Below are 12000 nucleotides of genomic sequence, written 5' to 3'. Positions count from 1 at the left end.
GGCTCCTCTGGGAATGCAGGAGAGGAGAAAGCTGCTCCTCTGGGAATGCAGGGCAGCAGAAAGCTGCTCCTCTGGGAATGCAGGGGAGCAGAAAGCTGCTCCTCTGGGAATGCAGTGGGCAAAGGCTGCTGTGCTGTTCCAAACCTCAGATTGTATCCAGGTAGGAATGCTTGGCTCCTCCCCTGGGCGGAGCATCTCCCAATGGGATGATGGAATTTTATCAGCCATGCAGGGACACTCAGTGGCCATGAACAGAAGAGATCTCCTGCAGGGAGGATGGGTTGTGGCAGAGATAAAGAACATTGCCCCTCCTGGTTCTAACAGGTGGCCCAATTAACAGAAGATGGCTGCCCCACCTGGTTCCAACAGATGGCCATGGAATGCACACCCCCAGCCATATCTTGCATTTCCAACCTAAGACAATTTGTAGCTCTGTATCCTATTATTGTATTTGTAGCTTATCTCCAGTACTTTTCCTGACTCTACCCAATAAGCAGAAAGACAAAACACATTCCAAAGGTTCCAAGCTGGGGATCTGAGGCTCTTGTCCTATTTTGGTTCTTCATGGGAACCAAGGTTGAGACCAGCTTTTCCAGACATATTTTTATAAACAGTTTAGTCCCTATCTAGAGGAGGGGGAATTTGAAAAAGAGTTGGACTGTGGAATTACCTCACCAGTTATGCTTCTAACTGGGGATTCTTGTCTTATATGCTAATTTGTAAACCCTATTAAAAATGTATACACATTATGCTGTGTGTACAACTTTGGTGTTTTCCACCTGGTGAATTGTGCACCTAAGGATCCTTACAAAGGTAACCTCTTTTTACCACCCTAACTGTGTCTGGCTCCTGATTTAGGACCAATAAAAAGGCATCAGGATGGCAGGAGAGATTCCCTCCCAGCACACACCCCAGACCCCCATCATCAAGATTTACAACCCTGTCTGCAGAGGTCAGTGGGCTTCTGGCATGTTCCCTGCCTCAGTGACAGCGTGCCAGGGTGCAGTCAGTACAGACACAGACTGGTCTGGTTGGTGCACCAGAGCTGAGCACCTCCTGGAGAAAGGGAGATCAAAAGTTCTCAGTTAACTTCCCCTTGAGGTGGCGTCTTATAGTTCCTCCCCATTCTGCTGTTTCACATGTCTTTGCACCACTTTATGAATGCTCATGACTGCCTAAAATCTCTAAGTCTGTAAGTTGTGTACTGTTGGTGCAATGGCTGCTGAAGAGCATCTAAAAAGATGGTGAAGAGCAAGGCTTTGCATAAAGTGCAGTCTGAGCTGTTGCTGGATCCCCTCTCCTTCCAGCACACCATGTGCTTTTTCTCCAGTCCGTTGTAACAACACAGGTGAATCAAAACCACTTAGGCCCAAGTTAAGAGGATGTTCTTCCACAGGCCAGTGATGAACATAAATGAGCTTTTTAGGGCCAAACTTGTTGCCTTCCCCAGCCAGAGGCACCTGAGGCAGCTGTACAGGGAGGTGTGGATTGTCAGGGAGCATGGCTGCTGTTACATGATGGAGCTGAGAGACTGGGAGGCAATTGTTTCCACACTGTTGGCTTTACTCATTGGAATAAGTCTGTGCATTTGTCAACTCAACAATTCAGAACTGTAAAATAAATTAATCTCTGTCAGTCTGCTCTTGCTTTCTTTGTACATTCCCAAGTCTGGGGATTTGCAAGACATTTGAAGGGATTTGTTCTGCACTGAAAATTAGAAATTAATTCACCACTTGTTAATTGCAGATCTACAAATGTGAAGAGAAATTAGGAGTTTCAGGTGCACCTTCAAAAATCTGTCACAGCTCAAACCTGAAATTTTTAAGTTTATGAAATTTAGAATTTTGGCTGAAAATTGCAGATTGGACAGAAATAACATCTTGCAGCTCCAGTGTTCAGGCTGCACTTGTTTAAAGGAAGACTTGCCTGAGTACAGTCTGTACAGTTAAGCCTTGAATTATTCTGGATAAAAAGCTAGATGTTCTTCCTGACTCATATTTTAGAAAAATTAAGCAATCACTGCCAGCCTCTAGCAAGTTTCAGAAGGGCTTTTTTGAGGAAAGGTGTTTGGTTGCTAGAACTGAGCAGAGAATTAGGACAGAGTAACATCACTGCAGTGCCTACCCCATCTGTAAAATGTGCACCCTGCCTGTGAGGCAAACTGTGAACCACAATCAGGAGGCTCCCAAGCAGTCCCATGGGCTCCAGCCACTAAGAGAACTTCTACCCACTGCAGCAGCCATATGTGTCTCAGTTTTTTGTAGGCAGTGAGCAGCAGTGCCCTGATTTCTGCCACTCAGATGCTCAGTCTAGGGCTGGAGGTGCCACTTTCTGGAGGATTCAGTATCTTTCCACCAGCTACAGTTGGCAGCTTCAGCAGCCAGTTCCAATTCTTAGCTGGCTAATGTTAGAAGAGTCAAATCCCAGCTGTGATGGTACCATGTGGTGTTGTTCTCTCATTAATAACTATGGGAAGAAGCTGTATTTTTTTTTTTTTCCTGGAGTAGGTTGAAATTACTAGGAGGTAAATTCCTGAGAAAGTCTGAGTTATCCCAGCAGCAAGCTCAGCAAAGGAGGTGTTTCCAGCTGAGCTCTAAGTAGCCTAAATTTTGAGAAATAAAATGAGAAAGGTGTTTTTTTTGGGAAAAATGTTCAGGGAATACATAATCTGGATCTAATCCATAGTCTGGATTATGGATCTAATTCATAATCTGGATTAGATCTGTTTCATCATATAATAGTGTTCCATTTTGCATGGAAAGGTTAGAAAAAATTGTTTTGGTAGACAGGAAGGGCAAGAAAGAAAAGAATAGATGGTTTTATCTTGGAAATTTGGATTTGAACAATAAAATGCTAAGGGACATATTTGCTGAATGTTGGGAAAGCCAGCTTGCATGAAGAGATGACTGCAAGATATTTTTGAGTTGAACTGAATAACCTAATTGTCTCCATTATGCTGGAGTAAAGAAATTCCAGAGGTAGTGGCTCAAAACTCATTTTTTCTCAAAGACAAAAAATCTGTTTTGGAAAGTGATACCTGATGCTCATCATTTGATATTTGAAGCTAATAGTACTCTTTCCATGAGTAGGAACTGTTGTGTCAGAAGTTTAAGTATTGGATTCAGAATTTTAGCAAAATCTGTTAGTTTGGTTGTTGTTGTTGTTAAAGGGAGTACTAAACCAAAGATTTTGTATTTTAGGTGAATTAATTGCACTCCCAGGATTTTTTTTATTTAGTGTGCATCTTCAATGCTTTTTTACAATTATATTGATCAGTTTCCCAGCTTTAGTGAGGAGTGTGATTGCAGAGCATGCTACATCTGACAGGGGTCTTGCACTTCCTTGAACTCTCTGTTAAATTCACTCTTGACTATTGACTGTAAACTCTTTGGCATGGAAAATGGTTGTTTAATTTTGTACTTGTAGCATAATTATGCAGACCCTCTAAGTATTTGTCCACAGGCTTTTCCTCCCCTGATTGGTAGGGACATGCCTTGTTCAGCATGGCCATCCTGTTAATTACTTTAGTACAGTAATGTGAGGGTAGGTATAAAGAAGCTTGTCAATCAGCCACTCTTGTCCTGTGCAAGGATTCAAGACTTGGCTGATGACAATATTATCTGCTCAGTGTCTGCCTCTCAGTATGTTTTTAAAGGTCAGAAATGACTGTGCCTTGCTCACCCTTTCCTAAGAGCAGGGTGAGAATGGGACATTCTATGGGCCCATGTCCAGCACAGCCTTTTATTTTGAATACGACTAGATTCTGGACTGGCAGCCTTGCTGGTGTGTGTGTGTATCCTCTCATTCCAGGAGTGCAAAGGCTGAATACCATCACAAGTCTTGTCTGTAGGTGTGGCAAATCTAAGGCACAGTCTTTCTCTTCAAGGACTTTACTAGGTCAAATAAATACCCTCTGTCTCCCTTTCCTCTCCCTGTAGCCTCTGGCAGGAGCAGGAAGTCTGGTATCATCTGTCCTTGGCAGCAGATAAATTTGGAAGCACTTTGAACTCTCTCTTGATTCTAATCAGTTTTTAAACTTAACCTTGCTTCCTGTGCAAGATCAATTCTTGTCTCACTTAAATACCTGTGTTAACCTAGAGATCAAACACTGAAAGAATGTCTGGTTCCTGGGATATAGCTTAGTCAAAGTGCTGTGGTAAATAGAAGGAAGCTTTCCTTTTTGATAAGCTGTTAGGAGTCTGGAGGCTTTTCCTAGCATTACAGTTCCAGAGCATGTTCAAACAGCCAAGTAGAGCCAAGCTAGAGTATTTTTAATGCTTTAGGCAGTATTTGTGGCAGAGCTTCTCAGAGGCCCTAATTGCAAAGCAGGGAGAACATAAGCCATCATTTCCTTGGAAAAAATATTCAGAGCCTTTAATATCATCAGCATCACAATTTTTGTTCTTCAGATATCTTTTGCAATGTATACAAGTGTAGTATGCCATAGAAGGAAAGCTGTTTGTTGACTCTCTGCCCAGATGTTGGTAAGTTAGGGGGTTTTCCTCTTGTGAAAAGCAGCTGAACTGAATTATTCTAGGCAGCAATGGAATCTAATTCTTTCTCTTGCATAAGCAGCTTTTGGACATTGGTGTTGTCTTTAGCAGTGAACTAAACTGCTAAACACAACTGAACTAAATTCTTTTAGCCATTTCTCTGCCTTCCTCTCAGTGTTTCTACAAATTTCTGCTCATCATGAACACAGTGGTGTAGTACTGGCAGAGGAGGACCTGCAAACTGTTGTACAGGGAGTCTTTGAAATCCAACTCATATTCTGTTTAACAGGAGGCATATATCTGACTGGAAGATTTACAGATACTGTGTCTCATAGCCTGTCTGCTTCTTCTTGTGCCAGCAAGCTTAACCCAGAACTATTCCCTGTGCTCTAGTGTAGAAGCTTCCCTTAGACCTCCAGCTGTTTTGATTGCCAGTCAGGCCACTGAAGGAGTAGGAAGGGAACCAGTTAACCAGTTATTATTATGGTTAATAATAACCATATATTGCTCTGGGTGCAGAGCAATATATGCCTCACCTAAATCAACTCTGAGAAAATACCTTCTGCACTTGTTTTCCTTGCAGCAGACTATGCATAAATGCTCCCCATTGCCCAGAGCTCTCACAGGCAGCATTCCAGCTGCATGGGTGGGTGTTGGAGTGCACTCTCCCAGCCCTGCTGGGAGCTCTCTGGAAGCAGTGGGAGTCACTGGGGCCATGCTGTGTGCATGCTGGCACACAGTCTGCCTTGGGCTTCAGTTCTGGACTACTGCTGAGGAGTCAGCAGAAGACAGAGTGAGGGGAAGGCCTGTCAGACATCCAGGGCTTCAGACAGAAGCCAGTTTTCTCTTGGGCAATATGGTTTTAAAGAATAAACATTGCATTGTCTGTAAGGCTTTAATTTTCCACCATGGTTTAATTACACATAATTATGACAAGTGCAGAGGAACCTCTGCTTCGTCTTAATCCAGATACTGACTTCCAGGCCCTTCCCAGCATACCTGGGCAAACCAGTATCACATCAGAAGAGAAGGTACCCACTTCATACTGGCAGGTTAGAACAGGGGTTACAAGGGATTCTGTCATGACATCTTATCTTGTTGGGATTTCTAGAGAGTGTGGATAGAAAGCAGCCCTGTTTCTGCCACAGACTTTCATTTTGCCACACACAAAATGTTTCCTTTCCTGAATGAGAGCATGAGCGGGCTTGATCTTTCATTTAATTTGCAGCACAACTGAAGTGCATATATGTGCATCCCTACCACACCTCCACCCACACACAAGATGTACATACACATTTGGAACACAGAGAACCTTCCTGGTGACTCATTGTGTTTGTGCTGCCCCTGTTGCAGGCAGCTGCATCATCTAATTCCTTTCATCAAATGCCATCATGAAAGTTTGCCAATTTTTTGTAGCTGTGCTCCCTCATGTGGCAATTCCTTGCTCTGAGAGTTGAAGATTTCCCTCCAGATGCCAGCTTCAAATGTTTCATAGTCAGTTTGCAAGCCAAAGTTTCTTCTTTGTTTGCAAGCCAAATTTCTCTTTAGTCTGAATGGTTCCTGTCCCTTTCTGGTAAGCTCCCGCTCCTGATTACAATGATTCCTCAAACAAAACTGCTCCTGCAGTCACATTGGCTGGCTGGCATTCTCAGCCTTTCTCAACTCATTTGGAACTTGTTGGACAATTTCAGCCAGTGCTGGCAAAGGAGCAGTGGTGAGAAATACAGAAAGTCCCTTTACACAGAGTATGAAGTAGGGACTCAGCATAACACCATCACTGGGGTAAAGGCAGTGAACTCAGCCCTTGTCCACAATCAGAGACAGCAAACACTTGGCTGGTTGTGTATTATACTGCCTGTTGGCCCAGTCCAGCAGACTTGGGAGAAAGCTTGGGACAAAATGCTGGCTGGAAGGGATAGGGCTTGCTGGAGTATACAGGATGGATGAATTAAGCAGTTCAAGCCCTTATTTACAGGACACAAAACCCTGTTCATTTGTGGAACACTTAGTTATGGAGGGTGGTTATGATTTAAATATGTGCAGGGATACTGCTATATCCCAGGAAAGGGAGAAACAGATCATCAGGGAAAACCTGAACAGTTCAGTTCCTCCTTGTGCCAGATGAGCAGCAGAATGCATGCATATCCCTCGGCTCTCTCCTGCCCTTAGCACAGGACACAAATGATGCATAGGTCTCCTGCTGGCCCTGCTGCACAGGGGCACATTTCACCCAGTGAGATGGAGAGATAATTGAGATGATTGGTTCTTTATATATCTGCTAGCTGGGTCCATGGGCCATGAGACTCATGAACTGTCAGACTTCTGAGTGCAAGTCAGCCTTTAGGCACTTGATCAAAGGCACTCTCTCAACTTTTCACCTTGCTTTGGCTCCATTTTAAGCTACAGGCCCGGAGTGCAGAGGTCTTGCCATGACCCATAAGTCAGCATTTTCAGAGCAGATGAATCCCTGTGGCCATAGCTAAGAAGTGCTGCTGATCCATCATTGAGAGATGTGCTCAGAAAGTGCCAGGAAGGCTTTCCTTCTGTTTTGCCCAATTGTGTCTAGCCAGAAGCTGTCTGAGAGCCAGATCTGAATGCGCATCTGATGTGTGGTTCTGTAACTGATGTGACATGTGTCTCATATAGTACTTGGGTACATTTTTAAACAAATATCATATTGAAAGAAAGCACAAGCATGAAATTCCAAAGGCATTTGCTTTCATATTTCAGTGTATGTTGGTTTACTTGGACAGATAAGCAGATGGGAGGGGGAAAGATAGAAATCAGTTTGACTATTGAAGCTGCCCTTCTGAAGGTGACCTACCGATTGTGTGGGGTCGGCTGGTGCTGTCATCATTGGTGGGTTAAAATACCTCAGGATTTCAGCCTGTGCTGGCTGGATCTGGGATTTCTGCATCAAAGGCTGGAGTGCTGAGCTGTGGGAAGGTGGGTTCCCATCTTCTTGTGGCCAGTTCAGTAGAAACACTGAATATCCCTCAGTAGACCCTAGAACAGGCTGTCCAAAGACCAGGCCCAGCCTAAGCAAGCATGGAGTTCTTTAATTTTTTCAGGGAAAAGCCGCCTCTCATACCTCCCAGTATAGAACTTTCCCCTTTGTATCTCACCACCACTTTGTGAGGTAGAAAAAGAACAGTGCAATGTATTTACAGATGCTGTGTGAACATACTAAGAGATTGACAGGGTTTATTTTCTCACATTTCAATATAAGTGTCAGAAGAAGGAGTCACTGTAGGAGGCAAATTACCCTGGTTTCCTTGTCCTGCACCCCCAACTGAGTGTGTGTATGGTATGTGTAAGTTACCTCCAATTCCTTTTAGGTTAGGATTTTAAACAAGAAGATCGATTTTAGCGATATTCAGTCCCGGTGTGGTTCCAGAGATAACATCAAACATTCTGCGGGGGGAGGAAATGTAAGTAGTATGGACACCCTGGGAACAGGCACTTCCACTGTGGTGAAGCACCTCACACAGGCAGAAGCCTCTGTCTCCCTTCCTCTGAGCACTGCTTTCCTTCTTGCTGCTGTTTCACGTGTGAGTTTGTCTGGTGGTCGCGTGAGCCCTGTGTTTGCGGTGGTGGCCTCCTGATCTTTCCCCACAGAGCACAAAACATTTTCAGAACTTGGACAGGGAAAGGAAATTATAAAAGAAGGGTTATCTGTAAGTGATAAAAGAAGGTTTATCTCTAAATGATAAAATAAAGGTTATCTCTAAATGCCCAAGTGAAAGTGCAGTCTGAGCCAAAATGGTTCAGTGCCTTTCTTTCATGGGAGGAGCCCAAGAAAGTAATTTCCAGAAAGAGACTGCAGCACACAGTGAGACTCCAGCCTCCCCACTGGGCATTTTCTGTGCACCAGTTCTTCCTCAGCTAACCTTTAAGTTATGTGCATTCAGCAGAGGGAAAGAAGAAAAATAAAACAGGAGGACGAAGAAAGCTTAGAGAAGAGGGTGTGATCAGCCAGCATGCTGAGTGCTGATGTCACAGCATCCTTCCAGTATAAGAAACTGAGGTGACCCAGGGTTTGACCAGATACCTCCTTGTTTTTTTGGGCACACTGGAGTAGCAAGGTGGCTATGACTGCCCTGATGGAAATGATCACCCCTGAGACAGAAGAGCTGATGGTGTGGGCATGTCTAATCCAGGCAGGGTCAATACAGCAGCCAGTGCTGGCCTAAGCCACTGGGGGTGTGGTGAGCAAGCCAGTGGCATTGCAGTTACCCTGGAGCTCCTGGCTGGCTGTGACTTCTTGGGGCTTGCCAGCTCAGTGCCCGTGGGCCATATCTTGGAGTTACTTGGGAATGTCACTGTCTGTCTGTTCCCAAGCTGGGCTCAGCACAGCCATGGCAAGGTGGCAGCAGGAGGAAGGAGGGTGCCTGACTTGCTGCTCTGCAGTGAGCACTGAGCCAGCTGGCTGAACCTCAGCTGCTCAGGTACAGCAGCAGGAGGCACATGTGTAGATTACTCAGACTCTGCATAGTGGATTGACAGGAAATGGATACCATATATAGATGCAGAAAAATAAAAAACAGATGGTAGAGAAGAAAGCAGTCACCAAAATATCCTGGTTGCCAGGATGCATAATCGAGACAGAAGCAAATGGGATGGGTCCTGCTGTGTGCAGGGCTCTGGAGCACCCACTCTGAAAGGAGGAGGCTCAGAAACATTTTAGAAAGAACCCACAAGCTGATCTCCTTCATCCTCCTCTTCATTTTGCTAATAGTAAAGCTTTAACCCAGCTTTGTCATCTCCCTAGGTGGGAGGTTTCCTCTTTTGTGGCATGGTCTGTGTTCTACTAACCATTTCTCCTTTTCCAGTGGTTTATAGAAGCCTCTCACTCTTTCTCTGCAGAGCTTGGCTTTTAACATAATTTTTTATTTTATTCTTTTCATTCCTGTAATTTTTGTATGTGTGCACTTTTGGCAGGTACAAATTGTAACCAAGAAGATTGACTTGAGTCATGTGACTTCTAAGTGTGGCTCGCTCAAGAATATCCACCACAAACCAGGTACTGTGGGAATTTATGGGTTGTGGGACAAAACAAGAACTCAATACTGTTATTTAAGCTCAGAATCATGGATGATACTGTTCTCTTTTACAGTCAAAGAGAAAAGAAATACTCTTTAGTAATAAAAATACATTACTTAACTAAATATATAAAGACATAAAGGTATGAGACCACCTAGTTTAGGGAGGTGATGAAAAAATACTGCCAAAGGATGGTGCTCGGCATAAGATTGAAATATAGGCTGAAGTCAGTGAAATACTTAAGCATGTGCTTAAATGCCATGAAAACCAGTAGGACTGCAGCACCTGCTTACAGTTTAAATATATGTTGAAGATTTTATGTTACTGAACATGCAGAACATCATTCTGTGCTTCTTAAAAATCATTAAATCTCAACTAAAAGGAAGATAGTGTGACCTGAAGCATGAGTGCGCTCACACTTTCTCCTGCGCCATTTCAATTTTCTAATCTGTGTTTCCTTTTCCTCTGTAGGAGGTGGGCGTGTGAAAATTGAGAGTGTGAAACTGGATTTCAAAGAAAAAGCTCAGGCTAAAGTTGGTTCACTGGAAAATGCCCACCATGTACCTGGTGGTGGTAACGTCAAGGTAAAGGAACAGCTGTCAGAAAAGGCTCCCACTGTGCCCCTGGCCCGGTGAAATTACTAGAGCTCTAAATTCACTGCTGGCTCTGAATTGAGTAGGAAACATCTGTCTGTCCTCTTTCAAGCACACTCATATACCAATTTGTTCCCTTGGAAATTTGGAATGACCCATCTTGTATTTGCATCTAAGCTGAGAGTGAAATGTCATGTAGTTTGTGCACTGTCTTTTCCCCCTAAAGTCCCTTGTCTGGGACTGAGGGACAGCACAGATATGAGGTATGATCTGTGAGGAGGACTCCATTGTGAAACAAGAGGAAAACATCCTGAAAGTAAGATCACTCCCACAAACATTTGAAAATACAGATTTTTAAAACAAATCATAGTGCCCATACAATGCTTATGATATTTGTACAGCTAGGAACTTCTCTTTAAAGCATCCATCAGAGACAGAAATGGTAAGAGAATGTAACATAGTACACCAGTAGCTATTAAACAAGGTGAAAATACAATTTTCTAAGGAGCAAAGAAGCTTAGATCCTTCTAATAGTTTTTAAAAATAAGCAAAATGATGCCCAAATGATGATCTATAAGAAGGTAATTTAGTGAACATATAATGTGTGAATTTCTTTCTTTTCCTGGAGCAGATTGACAGCCAGAAGCTGAACTTCAGAGAGCACGCCAAGGCCCGTGTTGACCACGGGGCTGAGATCATCACGCAGTCACCGGGCAGGTCCAGCATGGCCTCGCCACGCAGACTCAGCAACGTCTCATCCTCCGGAAGCATCAACCTGCTTGAATCACCCCAGCTTGCTACCCTTGCTGAAGATGTCACAGCAGCCCTTGCCAAGCAGGGGTTATGAATTTGCTCATTTTGCATTGTATGAAGTAATAATATTTAGGCATGAGCTCTTGGCAGGAATGGGCTCAGAGCAGGTGTCACGTTCATTCTTTACCATGTCTAAAACTAAGTTACATCCCAAGACTTGTAGTTACCATACAGTTTAAAAGAAAAAAACAGAAAAAAAATAAATTCCATAGATGCAGAAATTGGCCTGACCTCCATTTACAACAGGAAGACACTGGCTTTATATGGGTATACAGCGGTATGTTACATTGGACAATTATTGTTGCTCTGCTCTGTCTTGCATGGAGTACTGTAGTATGATAAAAATGCATTTTTACCTTTCATGTGCCTGAAGGCCATCCACCTCTTTCTGAAGAGCCTTGTTAATATCCCAAGATGCTCATTTCACAGTTCTTTTGATAGATGGGGAAATAAAAAAGAAAAGTTGCCCATTGTAAGTTATTACAGGTTAAATTAATGGTCTGCTTACCAGAAGGAAGGGCATATAGGGAAATTCAACTTTAATTAAAAAAAAATGTTTCTTTGTATAAATGAGTAGAACAAAAGTTGAATTAAGTTATTAACATTTTTTGAACCTGGTTAATTATGTCAGTGTATAGCTGAAAAGCCAATAAATTATTTAAATAATAACTAAAAATACTAGCTGAAAACATTTGAATTGTGCTTTGGGAAGTGACGTAAAAAAGCTGCTGAAAGCGAGCGCTCATACCCCAACAGACTTGTGTCTGATTAGAAAAGTTGGTTAAGCAGCTAGATTTGTGTGCATACCACCAGTTCCACATTCTTTCCATCTGTTTGATACAGTATTATAGATATATATATTTCTCTGTGGCCATTTGTGATACGCCCTCCTCATATACTTGAATATTCTACTTCTTTATTCACAGTATCTGTGTCTCTTGCACCCTTTGGTGTTGCAATTTTAGGTATGTAAAAGTAGATGTTAGCAGGGGGTTTTTTCCCTATTCATAAGAATACATTTAAAAAAGATGAAAATTGTAGCATGAAGTTGCTTTCTG

The 12000-nt window shown here is 43.1% G+C and overlaps 1 protein-coding gene across 48 annotated transcripts in view; it reads left to right on the top strand.

Moving 5' to 3' along the window:
* The window catches only part of MAP2 (microtubule associated protein 2), a 218760-nt gene extending 207614 nt beyond the window's left edge, over positions 1-11146 (top strand). For 31 of the 48 annotated variants that reach the window (XM_074548092.1, XM_074548077.1, XM_074548082.1 and 28 more), the window contains 4 exons: positions 7832-7924; positions 9435-9516; positions 10008-10120; positions 10761-11146. In XM_074548092.1, the coding sequence (XP_074404193.1) occupies positions 7832-7924; positions 9435-9516; positions 10008-10120; positions 10761-10976 (504 nt within the window). In that variant the 3' untranslated portion in view covers positions 10977-11146. The remainder of the gene's footprint in view (positions 1-7831; positions 7925-9434; positions 9517-10007; positions 10121-10760) is intronic. The other 17 variants (XM_074548112.1, XM_074548113.1, XM_074548108.1 and 14 more) reach the window with 1 other exon arrangement.
* Positions 11147-12000: the final 854 nt, after the last annotated feature.

The sequence above is a fragment of the Zonotrichia albicollis genome, chromosome 10 (genome assembly GCF_047830755.1).
Source record: "Zonotrichia albicollis isolate bZonAlb1 chromosome 10, bZonAlb1.hap1, whole genome shotgun sequence".
Lineage (NCBI taxonomy): Eukaryota > Metazoa > Chordata > Aves > Passeriformes > Passerellidae > Zonotrichia > Zonotrichia albicollis.
The sequence above is the reverse complement of the archived record's forward strand: the minus strand, read 5'-3'. Positions and strand labels throughout refer to the sequence as shown.